Raw genomic sequence first — 17988 nt, forward strand, 5'->3', positions numbered from 1 at the left:
ATAAACACCGGGCCAATTCTAATTGTAATTAATATAAAAAACAAAACAAAACAAAAAAATAATATATATATATATATATATATATATATATATATATATATATATATATATATATATATATATATATATATATATATATATATATATATATATATATATATATATATATCAGATGTAACGTGTGTTTTAGGGTTGTAAACAAACACGAGTATGTTAACACATTTCCTAACGTGACGCAAGGTGGCGCTAGTGCATCATTTCTAACCATATGTTTCCGAACTTTGTAACCAGTCGCACGAAAACTTCGGACATTTTTCGGGATTTGGGAAATACAGTATAATAGCATCGTCTTCAGACATCTGGAATGAAGAAATGAATGTAATCGAGGAGTTGTGAAGGTGTTGTATTGAATTGTATTCCTTGTTCTGTCTCGCTGTTGTTTTCCCGCTCATGTGATCCTGGTGTTAAGCTCTTATGGCACAGCGGTTTCTGATAACGGAAAGCAGACGGACAACTCGAGACAAAGAAAAGTTTGCGAGAATTATTTTATAGGTGCCATTATAGTTTTCTTAATACCTTTTAGTAGACTTGTATTTAGATAATATGCATTTCTGATAAGCTTTTAGGACGTGTCTTCCAGTTAGGGAGGTTAAGGTTAATGCATTACGGAGACCCTTACAGTTTCCGCCGAGATAAACCAACGTTAACTTACTAACTTTACAGCTATTAGCCACAAATATCATATCATATAATATCCAACCATACCATAATAATTTCTTCAGCTATCCACAAATGTTATACAAAATAAATAAAATATAAAACCCAAAGTCTATGCTTCTACTTGCCACAAATATAATAAAAAAGGCCATAGTTCCTACAAATATTAGACACAAATAACTAAAATAGGCTTGCTATAAATTAGTTAACTTACTTCAACTATGTACAAACGTCGTTAAAAAAAAGAAAAGAAAAAGTTAGCATAACTAAGTTACAGCTATCAACAGAATAATAAACTTATATATCTATTAGCTCTCACTATAAAAAAAAATTATATGAAATAAAATATGACTCACAATGGACCACAAAACCAGTCATTAGTAGCACAGGTGTATTAGGAGCAATAGCCAACAATATACAGTGTGAGTCAAAATTATTGATTTTTCTTTAATGCCAAAAATCATTAGGATATGAAATAAACATCATGTTCCATTTCAATATCTTGTAGAGTTCCTACCATAAATATATCACAACTTAATTTCTGATTAGTAATAATTCAATTCAATTCAAGTTTATTTGTATAGCGCTTTTCACTAAACAAATCGTTACAAAGCAACTTTACAGAAAATTATGTTTCTACAATATTTAGTAATAAACATTGCTAAGAACTTCATTTGGACAACTTTAAAGGCAATTTTCTCAATATAATATTGAAATTATAAAATCAGATTCCAGATTTTCAAATAACTGGATCTCAACCAAATATTGTCCTTTCCCACACACCAATGGAAATCTTAATTAGTCAGCTTTCAGATGATGTATAAGTATCAATAAAAAAATGGACCCTTGTGGTTTGTGGTATAAAGTCACAAATGACAAAGATATTCATAAAGCCAACAATTCACCTGAGATTTTTTATTTTAGTGTTATAAAATTGATTACAGCCTTATTTGTTTTAGGTGAACTCAGCAATAAACAGGTCAGATGCTGTACAGTAATACAGAAACAGGCCACCAACCACATAAATAAATTTCCCCAGAGGCAGTACTTACACACTGATTACGACATTTTAAACACACACCACCTCTGTTTTGGCTTTTACCTTCACCCGCTTGAGCAGATGGCCCGAGCCCAGAGCCCCGTCCCATAGACTGACAGGAAGGGGAGCAGAGAGATGGAAGGTGCTTGGGAAATTGCATTCGTGTTCTTCCAGGTGTGGCTGTCCGTAATAGTGGGGCTTATCATGTTACCTGCCATGTTTGGTGTGTCCCTGGGCTTCACAGATATCTACATCAAGGTCCTGGTTAAGATACTGGAGGTAAAGGCACTAAATCATATCTCATTTTAAAAGATGTATGACTATTAACTGCTTTCCATATCTGATCACATATAAATGAATTGTCGATGCAAACGTAGAATTTTTTTTTCCTGTGCCTAGACCTGACAGAAGTTGAAAAAGCCAAGACAAACTTGCAAAAGAGGGTCAAAAGGCATAAAACTAAAATACATTTCGTCATCAAGAGTTTTGTTCTTAGAACAGGACATACTGAGCTTTGATTTGCACAGACCGTTACAGTTTAAGCGATCCCTGAATATAGGAAGCACTGTGTTAAAGGTTACCTGAAAATAAACTTGTGATCTGTGGCAGTGGGCGACTCTCAGGATCCAAAGAGGACAGAAGGAACAGCCAACGCTGCCATCGCAGTCAGCCAACGGTGAGTGAAACGAGGATGTCTGTGCAAAACATCATGTGCATGAAACACAAGTGTTCGATCTCAAGATAATGTCATGTGAAGCCACGGTTTCCTCTTTGGAATTATTGACGCAGCTTATTAGACAATAATTAAAAGGTCTGCTTTAGTTTGCTGCCTTTGTTGTTTTATTAATGTATTCCTTTCTAGCATTTATGCAGTCAGTTTATATGATAACCGATATCACAAGCTTTTTGTTTTAGTTGACACAACTCTTTATATACAGTAAGAAAATAATGTTTGAAATGTTTTTATTATTGGCCTGATGCCTGTCAGTCATGGTCAGTCTACTGTAACTGGTATTGCAGCAAGTTGCAGATTTCATCATTTCAGTTGATCTTATTTATGAACTTTACCCGGCTTCAGACAAGGTATTTTTTTAGCTTGGATCCGGAGCTCAGGACACACATGAAATCATGCTTACATTATTATATCCAGACATAAATAAATAATTTAATTAATAAAAATGGAAAGACATTGTGCAGTTTTCTTCTTCTCTGTCTGGTCTCATTTCAAATTCATAATGTGCTTTCAGGGATCATTGAGAAAGATGACGGATCTATGGAGGAGGAGATCGGAGAGCTGCGACGATCCCATCCTAAAAATCTGGCGGGGGGAGACTTTACACTGTGTGATGCCTTCTATTTCTGTAAGAAAGGCATTGAGAACATTGTTGAGGATCAGGTGACTCAGCGCTTCACGTCAGAGGAGCTGGCTTCTTGGAACCTCCTCACGCGAACCAACAACAACTTTTGTTACATCAGTCTGCGGCTCACCATCATATGGGGCCTGGGAGTTTTTATACGTTACTGTATCTTGTTGCCTCTGAGGTGAGACGGGAGTGATATTTCATTCATCAAATGACATTCATTTATCCAGGATGCATTAAATTGATCAACAGTGACATTTTTTACATTGCTTTTTTTACAAATGTTATTCGTTTAAACGAATAGAAAACGAAAACGGAAAATAATGCATCACAGTTTCCACAAAATATTAAGCAGAGAAACTATTTTCAGCATAATAATAATAAAAAATGATTGAACACTAAAGCAGCATATTATAATTTCTAAAACTTCTAAAGGGTCATGTGACACTGAAGACTGGAGTAATGATGCTGCAAATCAACTTTGTCATTACAGGAATAAATTACATTTTGAAATATATTAAGATAGAAAACTTTATTATAAATTATAACAGTATTTCAGCATTTAGATTATTTTTTTTATTACATCAAAGCACATTTCCCCATCCCATTTCTCATAATTGTGACCTGGATGTCTTTTTTGTGATTCACCCATATATTTAATCAAGTTTTCGCTCTGTCATAGGATCACGCTGGCTGTTATCGGATTGAGTTGGTTGGTGATAGGAACTACTCTTGTTGGATTGCTTCCTAGCAGCAAGTAATTAATATTGCACAACATGATTAATTATATCATCCCCTCTTGAATTTCATTTAAGGACTGATTGAATAAGAAATATTTTAAACCAAATCAACAGAGTTTGTTATATATGGATGGAATGCTGATATTTAATTTCATATTAAAGTTTGAAGAAGCGTTTCCTAATGGGAAGGGTCTGTGTCTCTTTCAGTGTGAAGAACTGGCTCAGTGATTTGGTTCATATTACATGCTACAGAATATGTGCCAGAGGCCTGTCTGCTACCATCCACTATCATAATAAGTGAGTCACTGCTTCTTTTTTGATCCCAGTCTTCCCACTTTGATCTTACGGTTTCCTCTGCTTCTCTGTGTTTTCTGCAACGGGGTGTATATATACTGTATATATCTAGTAAAACTGAGATGAGGAAAGGAGAATAATCATGTTTCATTGTCATTCTCAGCCAATGCACGCATACCTCTTTCTTTTTAACACTCCCTTATATAGCCAAATGACCATTGTTTCTTATATGTCTCATATGTCTGCATAACAGAGAGAATCGGCCTAAAAAAGGAGGTATCTGTGTTGCCAACCACACTTCCCCAATTGACATCGTCATTCTGGCGAATGATGGATGTTATGCTATGGTGAGTCGCGCTGATTACATCAGCGGTGTGACATTGTGTGTCTTTAGAGGGTCTCAGGTGTCTTAAACGCAATTTCATTGTCTTCAGGTAGGTCAAGTTCATGGAGGTCTCATGGGGGTCATCCAGAGGTCAATAGTGCGGTCCTGTCCCCATGTGTGGTTTGAGAGGTCCGAGATGAAAGATCGCCATGCGGTTGCCAAAAGGTGACAAAGTGTGTGTTTATCAGTTCTGTGGAGTAAAACATGCCCTCGCTTTGGACATAAAAACTCAATTTTGCTGTTTCCGCAGGTTAAAAGACCATATTGCTGATAAAAATAAGCTGCCAATCCTGATCTTCCCAGAGGGTAAAAGTTATAGTTATAAGAAGCAATAATTGTGCATATACAGTATCAGTCTCCTACAAAAAAGTATAAATATGGAAGCCTGTTTCTACTATAGAATTTTTAAAAATTTACAATTTAAACTTACAGTTATGAGAAAAGTCGTAATTACTTTTTTTATTTTATTTAGAAAAAAAAAGATTTAATGATGCAAGATTTAAAATCATAAGTTTTAAAAGAAGTCAGAATTGCAAGCTTTAAACTTATAATTTGAGAAAAATATATATATGTATTTTTTTTTCTGCGGAAACAAGCTTCCATATAGTAAAAATCATATAAATGATAATATACATATTTATTTTCTATATATATGAAATATATTCATTGTCATTTGTTATCCTGTTTCCTATGGTCCGTCTTTGTGTCTGTTGTAGGAACTTGCATTAATAATACATCGGTCATGATGTTCAAGAAGGGAAGCTTTGAAATCGGTGGAACTATATACCCAGTAGCAATCAAGGTATCGAGTACCAATGACCCAATGTTTTCCTACAGCAGTATTATGGGTACCTTTTAAAAGGGACGCACCTAATGTACTTTTCTCTTTCAGTATGACCCTCAGTTTGGAGATGCCTTCTGGAACAGTGCCAAGTACAACATGGTGAGCTACCTCCTCAGGATGATGACAAGCTGGGCCATCGTGTGCAACGTGTGGTACCTCCCACCTATGACTCGACAGGTAAGCAGAAACATCCCTCTGTCCTTTCTCCAAACTGCTTGTCCTTTGTAAGGTCATAGGGAGGCTGGAGCCTAAGCAGGAACATGAACATAAACTTATTCGTTTATTTAAACATGGGTACCATAATCAAACCTGTTTAAAATCATCCCAGAATGCACCAGAGCTTGCAGAGCCCACTTCCATTTCTGTCATCATTATAACTTAGTTTTGTTGAGGACTTTACATGTCTAAACTTTTGACTGGGAGAGCCATGCTTCCTATCTTTTTATTGCATCTGTGTATCTGAACGTGTTTTAGGATGGAGAGGATGCGGTTCAGTTTGCTAACAGAGTGAAATCAGCCATAGCACATCAGGGAGGACTGGTGGATTTGTCCTGGTAAGAACAGAATACAAACAACCCTGCACAACATATTACGATATATATATATATATATATATATATATATATATATATATATATATATATATATATATATATATATTCAACTCTGTAAATGTAGAATGCAGACATATTATTATTATTATTATTTTATTTTTTTATGTCTGTAGAATGCCTATAGAATGTCTATTTACTAGTGGATGGCAAGTATGATGGCCAATATAATCTCGACATGACCAAATATTGGCCTGGCTAATATGAGTATATAAATGTTTTTTATAATATTAATAAAGTATCATTGTTTGGCAGGGATGGAGGACTGAAGAGGGAAAAGGTAAAAGAGTCATTAAAGGAGGAGCAGCAGAAGATGTACAGCAGTATGATCGTAGGCTCGGACTTTTTTGAAGCCTCCGTTGGTCCCGCATAAATTTAATCTCACACTATTTATGAACTTGATCTTAAAGTGTGAAACACTTCTAGCTCAGCGACTGGACACAGTCATTCAGCATCCATCGGTGATGCTCCTTACGATTCAGCCATATTTTTTTTAAACTGGAAAATGTTTTTTTTTTCTGAACTTTTCAAAATATTGTTTTCAAGTTTTCAAATATGTACAGAAATCTTACAATTGTGATGATATACAAATACAAGACATGCTGAAACACTCAGACTTTCACTTTGTCCTCAGTCGTTCACACTAGATTCCTTCACAATACACTGTATAGAGCTGCATGTTAAAATATCCACTCTGTGCATGTTCATGTTGTATTATTTCTCAGGTCCAGTGGGCTGTTCCTGTGTGGACACTAGAGGTCACTGTTACCTAACGAAAGACACACCAGACAGCTCACTAGCGCGATTGCCTTTCCTAATAAAATATTGAAATTAAGTATTCATCTCTCCAAGCATCAATCGTTTAATTTCACATGATATTTATCAATCCTATAATAGAAAGGCACCTGTTCTCAAAGTACACAACGTGGGCAAAAGCAGCGTATAATGTAAATACACAACAATTACATTAAATCTTTTCAGCCCTCCGCGAAAAGTCAAATCTGTCTCCCTGGTGTCAATTAGTGATGGGTGATGCACAAAGCACCATTGAGCTCTTGATTGCAACAGCATTTTACTTTAGAGTTCCACTGAAACGTCAGCTATAGTTAGGCTATTAGGCGCAAAGATTTCGCTTCGGGAAGTGGACAGAAAGTTTCCCAGCACGGAGAAAAGGTGAGGGTGAAGTCACGGTAAATTCAAAGAGGAGACGGTGAGCAGTATGTGCTTGCTGCGATGGAAGTTTAATAAAGAAAGCATAGAGTGTGAAATAGAACATAGTTATTCTCTGGCACAGAGGGCTGGAGCAGGCTTAGCTTCCTCTCTTTCTCTCCGTCTCATCCCCAGACGATCCTCCAGCCCGCGTGAAAGGCAACAGCGGGCTTTAATAACAGTCCTGCAACTTAAATTGCTTGAACAGAAATGTTTGTTCTCCCCTAACAGGATTGTAAATTATTAATCGGATCTGAAGCCGATTTTATAACCCGATTGTTGAGGTGGGATTCTCCACGAGCAGTGCTCTGGCACACCATTTACTGTGATGTATGTGTCTGCACATCTTTATATCCAATTTAATGTGATTCGGATAGATTTCAAAGCGACATCATAAAAAGCATGGAAGTGACCCCGGCAGAGCCTTGGATGTAGACTCCGAGCGACAGGCGACCACGTCTCGGTATTTTGATTCGATTTTCCCGATTTCTGTTTTTACCCAGATGTGATCTATACAAATGTAATGCCAGTACACTCAGTAAATATGAATAAATCACTAAATTAGATCATTTTCCTGGAGAATGTAGTTCAAGCTGGACATCATTTTAAATCACAGTTTGCCTGGAACTGACTGGTTTACCTAATCAGAAGGGTAAATGACCTCGCTTCTCCAGGGGACCTGCCATTAGTTAGAGCCGAATGTTTTTTAAATACATTGTTCTACCATCTTTTCTGGGACTCGAGTGGCCCTCCTGCACTAATGCATGAGATCTTGAGGTACAATACGTCTCTGAGGGGAAAATCAATAGAGGAATACTGGAAGAAGTGTTCTGCAGACTCTCGAGAAGCCCGGCACCTCACAGAGGAGTTCAGTGTTTTAGAATATGCTCAAATACAACCTGGATAAAGCATTACACATGATTGGAAAGCATCTGCTCATTCTTTGCATTTGAATTAAACCATTTACCTCAGACAATCTAATTACCTTAAATTGTGGGTTCAATGATGTTGTTTTACATGTCATATTTTATGTGAGCTTTGCATTGCAAAATTGATGCTTCTTTGCATGTTTCCAGCAAGACCTGACTGAAGAAAAAAAATTGGATTACTGAAAACATATACCCTACGGTCTAAATCAAAGAGCTGGCAGGGTGTCTGAGGAGAGAAAAAATAATACAATGAAAGAAGTGTGCTCGGCTTTTGTCGTGGCCTTACACATGTCCTCTCCTGGACCATAGCTGGAACCAAAGGATGTGTGTGATGCTTTAACAAATTACACTGTGAATCCAGCCATGTCTTATACTCAAACTGAACAGAAGTGTTTAAATGCAGCAAAGAGCAGCATCTAATATACACATTTCATGCAATAAATATAAGGAAAGAATATACTAATTTATGGATTTCATTAACTTTAAAATCAAGGTAACACTTTCTTCTGGTGAGTTAATTATGCTGTTGATCAGACCAGATGTCAATATGTTCGTAATGTTTCATCAACACTGTACTGTATATCGGCAGGATACAAGAAGAGAAATTATAAGACCAACTCATTTGCAATTCTGATTAACATACCTTAATGAAACAGGCTATAATTGGACCACATAGATTTTTTTTCCCCCTTTTTGATTGAGCTAAAATAGAGTCTGAACTTCTTTGAGTCTGAGGGCTGATTGATCTGTGGCGAGATTCGAGACTATTCAGTTTGAAAAATAATTATGTTCTTATAATCAGCTGGAATTTTGATACAGCATCATTGCTTGAGATGAATCTTTTAATTCAGGTGTATACGTTTGCTAACTAAGGCATAGAAATGGGGGTTATTATAGTTAACTAATACTTCAACTAAAACAAAAGGCATAAAAAAGTTGCTTTCAATCAAATAAAATACTGAAATGAAAAATCTGAAATCAGATTAAAATGGCAAATATAAAATCAGATTCAAAATATCAGTAAAAAAATATAATAGTACTTAAATGCTACTTAAATTTAAACTGATTAAACCAGGCTTAAATGAGTAAAAACTAGATGCATGCCGAAACATGCAAAAAGACTAAATAGCATGATTTTAGATTTTGATGTAAATTAATTGCACATAAAGGAAGGGGTCAAATTAGCTATATTTTTATTTTTGTTTCATTTTTTTAGATTTACAGTCTGCGTCAGTGTTGCAAAATAACTTTTATGGCTTTCAAAGGATCCAGACGGTTTGAAATGATTCAGCTCAAGTAACAAGATCATAAATTGTTGCTTTCTGTGCGTATGCATGCTTCTCTTTTTATGGAGAGAGAGGCAGAATTTCACCTTGAATGCGAGAGCTGTCGCGGTTCACCGTTCCAGGCGTTTTACCCTTTACTGTGATTGCTTTTGTTTTTCGGGTCAGCTCTCATCTATGCCTGCAACTTTTCCAATTTATCAGGACTTGTTATATGAAGACAAAAGCTACAGTCAGGCGGCAGCGCAGGCATTTAAGAAACAGCAACAAAGATGTGGAATGGCACACATTCATGCTTGGTGAGCAGTGCTTATAATCACACCTCCGTGAAACACACTGTGCAAGTTCATCAAATGAATAATGAAATAATGGTTGTGGTCCATTAATAGAAAATTATCCTGCCTCATGATTAATTGCATTAAACTTATGAAAGTCTGTTTTTTTGTACAAATCAAAGAGAGGAAATGATGGATGATGAGGAGGCATGATGAATGAAGAAAGGCTGTGAACTAAATTGAAAGTGTACTCATCCGTTCTCCGCTCAAAACTAATGATGAATTGACCATGTCACATTGAACAATACACATTGAGCTTTAAACATAAACCCGGTTTGAAAGCAGACACGGCCGCAGCAGGTATACGGATCCTGAATCACAGTTCTACTAGAGAGCATTTCTGCTTATTGATGTTATTCTCTTTAATTTCCAATTTGAAGTCAACAGGGTAAGACTGATGTTGAGCATTTTAATATGAATGATATATTAATTTACATATATAACTTCTACAGATTATCAAGTGATTATCTTTCTGAAAATACTGTGGGGGCCAAATACAAATCCTTAAATCACCTACAATGTGAGCAGCCATCAGTCCACACAAAGAAAACAACTTAATAATCATAAATAATAACTTATTGATAATAATAATAACTTATCTAACAATGCAAAAGTGGTATTTAAAGGCTACATTTACGGTTGGGGGTAGAAAATATAATTTACTCTGTATAAAAAAATCTAAATGTCAATGGAAAGCGATTTCTGGAAGAAGTTGTGGGTGGTTTATGATCAACTGAAATGGCCATAATTAGTTTCGTGATAAGATTACAGTGTAAGTGTAAAACTGTCTGTTTTCTTCAACTATAACTTTTTGATTCTGACCGTTATGATCTGAATAACCTCTATTTCAAACTTTTTAGATTATGTTTTGATTACCCTTTGTCCCATTCCCTAAATCTGACTCTTTGTATCAGCATACAAAGGAAGTTGGGACAGGCAAAAGAAAATAGAAAACGAACAGACTGGGGATTTTTTTTTCTTCTTCACATTGCAAAAAAAATGGACTAATTGACAAACTGCCAAAGTTACAGATGATCAAATCCATATTAAGACAGCATCTGGCTGGGCTCCAAGCAACATTGTGTATTGTAAATAATATTGCCAGCTGTGAGGTGCCGACAGTTGGGGATTAAGAAATTACATGATTGTAATTAATGTTGAGAAGATAAAAGATGTAAAGCGTGCGTAAAAGTTCCTCTTCTTGTCTGGTTGATTACCCACCCGCCATGTGACCAATCAAGAGAGATTCTCAAACTTTAAACAACTCTTCAATATGGAAATATATACTTGGCATTAAAACGTGCAAACTCATCAGTCTTAAAGCTTTCCGTTGGTGTATGGTTTGTTATGATAGGACAATATTTGGCTGAGATGTGAATATCTGGAATCTGAGGGTGCAAAAAAATCTAAATATGGAGAAAATCGCCTTTAAAGTTGTCCAAATTAATTCTTAGCAATGTATATTACTTATCAAAAATTACGTTTTGATACATTTATGGTAGGAAATTTACTAAATATCTTCATGGAACATGATCTTTACTTAATATCCTAATGATTTTTGGCATAAAAGAAAAATCAATAATTTTGACCCATACTGTTGGCTATTGCTACAAATAAACACGTGGTACTTATGACTTCGTATTATCGATGTTGAAATGGAAACCATAATTAATTTTTTTCAGGATTCTTTAATCAACAGAAATTTCAAAAGAACTGCATTTTTGGAAATAGAAATCTTTTGTAACATTGTAAATGTCTTTACTGGGACTTTTCATCAGTTTAATGTGTCTCTGCTGAATAGATTTTAAATAAAAATTTCTTACTAAACAAAGAAATAAAGAAAAATCTTACTGACCCCACACTTCTGAACCCAGAATCTTATTAAAAACAATTGTATTTCTATTAAGAGGTAACTAGGATAAACATTTAATTTTGAAATGTATTAACACTGCAATAATGTGTTTTTTCCCCACATCACAGCCAAACCCAAAGGCTCTTGTAGGGTCACAGAGAGACAATGATGGCAGTCACACTATATACTTCCTGCACCAGGCCCAACTGCCAGCGCTGCTGATATTGAAATGCACTGCTTCAATTTCATCTTCTCCAAAGAGAGAAAAAAAAATTGAAAACAGAGGCAGAAAATATCAGCTCAGTGAAGCCGCACACTGCAAGTTCACACAGAAATGAATATTCTCTTTAATTTGTCGGGCTGCGACGGGTTTGGAGCCCCCAAGACAATGTTGATGGATGATGTTTTAATGCTGCTGAATGTTATTTTTACCGAACAGGGAAAACGATGAATTTTTACTTCATTGGCAATGATCGTACCCCACGCATAAAAGTGTGGCAGGCGCGCGTCGCCCATGAATAAGCGCCTCTCACAGCAGATGTTACTTTGCTGAAAGCAATTCTTCAGATAAGATTTGCAGAAGATTAATTGTGTACAGCTGTTTCATGGCCCGGTGCAATCTTAATACATTTATGATAAGTTTAAAAGCTCACTAGACGCAGCAGGCGCTCCCAAGTGAGACTGCACGAGAAAAGCGAGCTTTATTCCCACATCTGGATTCATATCCTCCATCAAATTCATTATTGCCTTTGTGCCAGCCGCCGACGGCAGCACAGCTTATTATTGTGCAAAGTGCAACAGCGCTCGAGCCCTCTACCCGATTCCTTTATCACCTCTTTCTTTCTCCTCGCCCCATATTTCCTTTTTTTTTGAGGGGGCAAATTATTCAAATCTGTGCAAATGAGTTGTTTCCATTTCTCGCCCCTCTGGGTGGAAATTGAAAGTGACCCAGGTTGACCCTCCTCCATTAATCGTGGCAAATTGCAGCAAGTGCACAATCCGGATCATAGTAATGGTACAGGGTCCCCCAATGACTCATTAATGAGGGAGATATGACCCAGCTGGATTCTCTCACTCGCACTAGTTAGGAACAATCATGGTGTTATGACCCAAACCAGGGGTCTTATGAAGTAGCTTTTCATTTTTCCAAGTAAGGACAATCGGCGCGCTCGGCCTGGTCAGGTGCCAAATGTTCCACTTATGGAGCCAGTTATTCAAACGAGGCTTTTGAGGTTCCTGAGTCAAAAGAACAGCGGTGAGAGGATGTGACCTGGCAAATGTTTAACCTGGAAAGATGGCAGATCCCCTGAGGATTGCAGGGATTTTATTTCACCTTGCATAATAAAGGCTGGAAAAACTAACTCAAATATTTCATAATGATGACATTTTATGTCTGTCTTCAAACAAAATGCAAGCCAAAACAAACCACTAGAAAGTGAAACTCGACTCTATATAAGACTGCCACAAAAAAAATTCAAATAAGGGTGAAATTATTCATTTAATGGGAAATATATTTATGACAGTGTGACAGGACATTATGTATTGCACATGATACACACAGCAGAGTTATTATTATAGAAAACTAAAAACTAAAACTAAAAGTTTCTTAAAATATTAATAAAAACTATATTATTATCTCAATGACATTAAAACAACAGTACTGCTCAGTGCTAAATTCGACTGCAGTGGTATCATCCCATTTAAAATAATACTGTTAAAATCAAATAAAATGATCACTCTCTATCATTATAGTAATAATAAAAAATACAATAAATCCCACAAAAATCTGAGAACTGTAGAAAATGATTGAATTCTTTGAGACTCCCAACAAACCATGAAGGTTAAAAAAAAGTGTGTCTTATGTGTAATGCACATCACTAACACTGATCGCTCTCAGATATCATTGGCCCTGCCCTGCTGTCCACCACATCTGTGCCATCATCACTCTTATAACTGTGCCTCATATTACTTCCTTGCACATTAAAGTGCAATAAAAGCCAGTTGAGTATTAACTGACAGATATGTCATAAATAACACGGACTAACCTTGAGTAATGTCTCACTTCACAGCCACCTTGTGCATCGAACATGACTTAATATGGTGCAATAAAATGAAACCTTCACTTCATAAATTTGCATGATTTATATGAGAGGTATTAAATTAATTTAATGCTATGAATATGCAACAACATGAAACCGATGTAGCCGCATAATGTTAATTTTTTTCCCAATATGATGGGGTGGGGGGGGGTTGACTTAATTAGTGATTGGTTGCTATTTCCTTCTCCTTTTTGCTCAGGAGGAAAAAATTATTAACTTAATGAACTTAATTACTCGCCTCCACCAATGCAGTTTGCATCTCATTTCACTTGCTGGGGCGAAACTTCATTTTATAAATATATGGAATTATTAAATCCAGATGTACGTGACTTACTACAATTTTATGGGGACCCAAGATGTATGAACAGGAAGCCAGAACACATTTAGCAAGATATTTGCGATGTACATCTGTAGAGGGGAACACCGAACCATTCTACGCATCATCAGTGTTAAATGATGATCCAAAATCTCCCAGACTGTATCACCAGCAACCAGCCACCAATAAATTCTCCTTCCTCAATAAATCCACGTGGGCTGCGTCTGCCGTCCCTAATCTGACATCATCATTCCGCTCCACCTCCTGTCCCACCTGCACACCTTCACTCAGATAACTGAAAAATAGGATGACTCCTTAGCAAATGCCTGAATTCTCTGCAGATTATTTACTTTTAATGGGCGGGGAATGAGAAAAGCACTTAATATGTGGTCACTAAAGATGTGATTTATGGGGTCAGGGGAGCGATAGTGGCACCCTCCGTTTTTGCTCTTTTGTTATAAATTTATCAAAGCCCAAGGATTTTTATAACAAATTGTGTTACAAACATTCCTTCTGGAGACAAATCGCTCAGCAGAAAATTAGATTATCTATTTCTACTCCTTTCGTGTACAGATAGAATAGACCTGCTCAATATAGGAATTTAAAAGGAATGAGTCATTTACTGTAACGTGCTATTAAAAGGAAAAGCTTTAAAAAATCTAATACGTATTTATATATGAGAGTGTGTCATCTGTTTGACAGTGGAAGGCTATGACTGTATATTTTCCTGCATACGATCCCCTGCTGCTGAATCTTCAGTGCCACAGTAAACAAAATCAGATTTTACCTTGCTGTGATTGTGAGTTTGCAGAATGAATTGAATGCAATGCGATAAAAAGGCTGTGCATCACTAAATAATGGTAAAAAAATATTATTTATTGAGCTGTCTTCGCAATGTGCATGTATATATACATATACATACATATATATATATATATATATATATATATATATATATATATATATATATATGCTTTTTGATTTTACGAATCCCTCACTAAACTGAATCCATCAATGCGGTCACTGAATCAACATCTGGTTCACTTACTTAACTGCAAGATGTCATTATTTTCAGTGATGTCCATAGCAAAATGAACATCTTGGTTTCATGTGTAACCCTCGTTCCCTGACGGAGTAAATGGAGACGTCACGTTGGTGACCGACGAATTATGAATCAGAGAGATCAATCTACTTTGAGAGTAACTAAACGAGTCAATGGACATTGCCATGTGGAATTTGCATCTTGCATAAGAGGCAGCAGGTGGACCGCATTCATGTTTTTCGCTGAGGTGCCAACTCCATGTGCGCACAACTGATAGCTAGACATCGAGTTATTGAGGATGTGAACACCCTGTTCTTTCAAGGGAACCAGGGCTGCCTCCACGACTTTGGTGAAGACACGGGGCAAAAGGGACAGCCCGAAGGGCAGGATCTTGTACTGATATGCCCGACCCTCGAAGGCAAAACAAAGGAACGGCCTGTGTCGGGGGAGGATCGAGACATGAAAGTTCGCGTCCTTCAGGTCGATCGCTGCAAACCAGTCTTGGGGACCGATGCACTCAAAAATGCATTTCTGCATCAACATTTTGAACAGCAGGCTGTGAAGTGTGCAATTCGAAACTAGCAGGTCCGGGATTGGTCATAACCCACCACTCTTCTATGGCATAATGAAGTAATGCCTGTAAAACCCCTATACTCATATCAGCAAGAGTGACTAGCTTTATTGCGTCCCTCGCCAACAGGGCTGTGATTTCCACATGCAAGACAGTGGCCTCGACAGCCTGTACTGAAATGAACTGGATGTCCCTGAACTTGGGGGACGTCGGGTGAATTTAATTGCGTAGCCAAGTCTGACTGTCTGCAGCCACCGAGATGGACTGGGGAGTGCTAACCAGGCTCTGAGACTGTGTCAGTGGAACCAACAGAGCCACCGACTTACCCATGGTGGGGCAGTGCGGTGGAGCACAGGGACCTGGCCCGGGGCCTGTGATGGCCACGTCTTTGAAGGCAGAGGGTGGGGTCTGGGTGTGAAGTGTAACAAGCTTGAGGCTTGTAAAAGTCTGGCATGTGACGGCATGAAGTGTGGTCTTGAGTGTCACAGCACCTACCTGGTTCCACGAATGGGCAGACAGAGTGCTCTTGGGCAACCCACTGCTGACCACTGGAAGTTATCCTGTGATGCACAGTCCACCACTCTCCTCCTCTTTGGACCCAGAGACTGAGGAAACTTCTCTTTTTCTGAATTTTGAGGGAGGAGAAGCTGCATGATTTGTTTCTGGCAGTAAAAGTTGCCTTCCATGATCTCGTGAGCTCCTCATGCACTTCCGGGAAGAATGGTACCGGAAGTGAGCGCTGAAAACCAGCACGACCCACACCAACAAACCACTCATTCAGCCTCGAAGGACCGGGAAATGAGCCTGACATTCCTTGCGGTCCGGGAGAGAGAGCTTGCACTCTGATGCAGCGATCGACATCTGGTCGTTAGGGGGATAAAATGATACCAAAGATACCAAAGGATACGGGCAGGACACTTGGTCTAGTAGAGGGCCCAGTGTTCACCTCTGGCAGCACCACCGGCTGCAGAGCGCTTGAGGGGTGAGGAACTTCCTTGGGAGAAGTCTTCACATAATCCTCAAATCACCTCTAACTCCACCGGAAGCAGCAACACCTCGGTTGCCGGATCTAACGCTGGATCGTGGAAGTGGCAGAGGGACTCTGTAACGATAAAATCTCCATACTCATCGGGAAGAAGGAGGCGGGAACCGGCGCACAATCAAAACACTTTAATAATTCAAAAATAAATACAAAATGGCGCACCAGCCCCTCACGGACGACTGGTGCGCATAAATAAAAAGCAAACACATAATATAACGTCCCAGGCCTGGTCCTCTCTCGTCCTTCACGGTCGTCGCTCCAGTTTTATATCCTTCCATCTCCTACGTGGGACTCGATACTGGTGGTGGGGCGCAGGTGCAGCTCATCTTCAATCACTACACCTGGCCTCACTCCTCGTTCCCACGCCTCTCGGCCCCGCCCCACTCGCCACATACCCCCATCGCCCCTCGCAGGCCGGGGGGTAGTCCCGAGACTGCGCTCTACTCCCCCACCGCTCACGGGGACCTGCGGGAACCTGGGGGTAGGACAGACGAGGCGAGAGAAAAGGAGATGGAAGGAGGAGCGACAAGGACGGGAGAGGGGAGAGAGAAAAAAAAAATATTCCGGTTCCCAGACACACTGCTGTCGGCCCTCCACCAGCTGGGTGATCTCCTCCGCGGTGCCTGGCGGTGGCACTGGACGGCCCTCGACGGACGGCACGACACAGACTCCATCTCATTTGATGTAGCAGAGTTTTTTTATGCAACTTCGAGATGGTCATGTCCCCACAAAGAGAACATGCACTATCAGCGAACGCTGCCTCAGCATGTTTAATGCCCAGACATGTGAGGCAATGATCATGACCATCCTAAGGCGCCAGGTAACGACCACATCCAGAACCACACGGGTGATAAGACATCTTTATAAAGACGCGATCACCCGTGTTGCTCTTATAGGGATTGCTCTTTAGTGCTGAAGCATCTAGGGGAGCTGGCCACCTCACACTCCCGGTGTGGCTGTCTGCATGCTGGATGATTCCAGTGAGACCATGACCACCACTGCTCACTTTCTGCAATCACTCGAAGAGAAGAGCAGTAGTGGTGCACCACCGCTCGGCCTCGAAGCGAAAAGATCAATGAATGTGTTGAACCTGCTGCCTCTGCCTACTGCAGGGTGTGGCAGCCAGATGCAAATTCTGCATGCCAATGTCCATTGGCTCATTTAGTTACACTCGAAGTGGATTTGTCTCTCTGGTGAGATTCCCAAATCATCAGTCAACAAAATTACATTGTGATTGACCGACTGAAAGGGAACCGAGTTCGTTTCAGTATAATTACTGGCTGATTTTCCATAAGACATTATGTCATTACACAGAGTAA

At 38.6% G+C, this 17988-nt stretch overlaps 1 protein-coding gene across 1 annotated transcript; it reads left to right on the top strand.

The window, feature by feature from the left end:
- The first annotated feature begins 185 nt into the window (after positions 1-185).
- On the top strand, positions 186-6829 carry gpat3 (glycerol-3-phosphate acyltransferase 3). Its single transcript, XM_052588995.1, has 13 exons — positions 186-398; positions 1838-2035; positions 2366-2432; positions 3004-3298; positions 3800-3874; positions 4065-4154; positions 4405-4498; positions 4586-4701; positions 4787-4842; positions 5253-5338; positions 5429-5557; positions 5855-5934; positions 6247-6829. The coding sequence occupies exons 2-13, from the start codon at positions 1892-1894 to the stop codon at positions 6362-6364; spliced, it is 1350 nt and encodes a 449-aa protein (XP_052444955.1). The 5' UTR covers positions 186-398; positions 1838-1891; the 3' UTR covers positions 6365-6829.
- Positions 6830-17988: the final 11159 nt, after the last annotated feature.

The sequence above is a fragment of the Carassius gibelio genome, chromosome B21, assembly GCF_023724105.1.
Source record: "Carassius gibelio isolate Cgi1373 ecotype wild population from Czech Republic chromosome B21, carGib1.2-hapl.c, whole genome shotgun sequence".
In the NCBI taxonomy this organism is placed as follows: Eukaryota; Metazoa; Chordata; class Actinopteri; order Cypriniformes; family Cyprinidae; genus Carassius; species Carassius gibelio.

What these genes read in the sequence shown, in the direction of transcription:
- gpat3 (XM_052588995.1), top strand. Translation starts at nt 1,892, where the DNA reads ATGGAAGGTGCTTGGGAAATTGCATTCGTGTTCTTCCAGGTGTGGCTG. An exon ending in TCCTGGTTAAGATACTGGAG is followed by an intron (nt 2,036 to 2,365) that starts GTAAAGGCACTA and finishes GATCTGTGGCAG; the next exon opens with TGGGCGACTCTCAGGATCCA. An exon ending in ACCATCCACTATCATAATAA is followed by an intron (nt 4,155 to 4,404) that starts GTGAGTCACTGC and finishes TCTGCATAACAG; the next exon opens with AGAGAATCGGCCTAAAAAAG.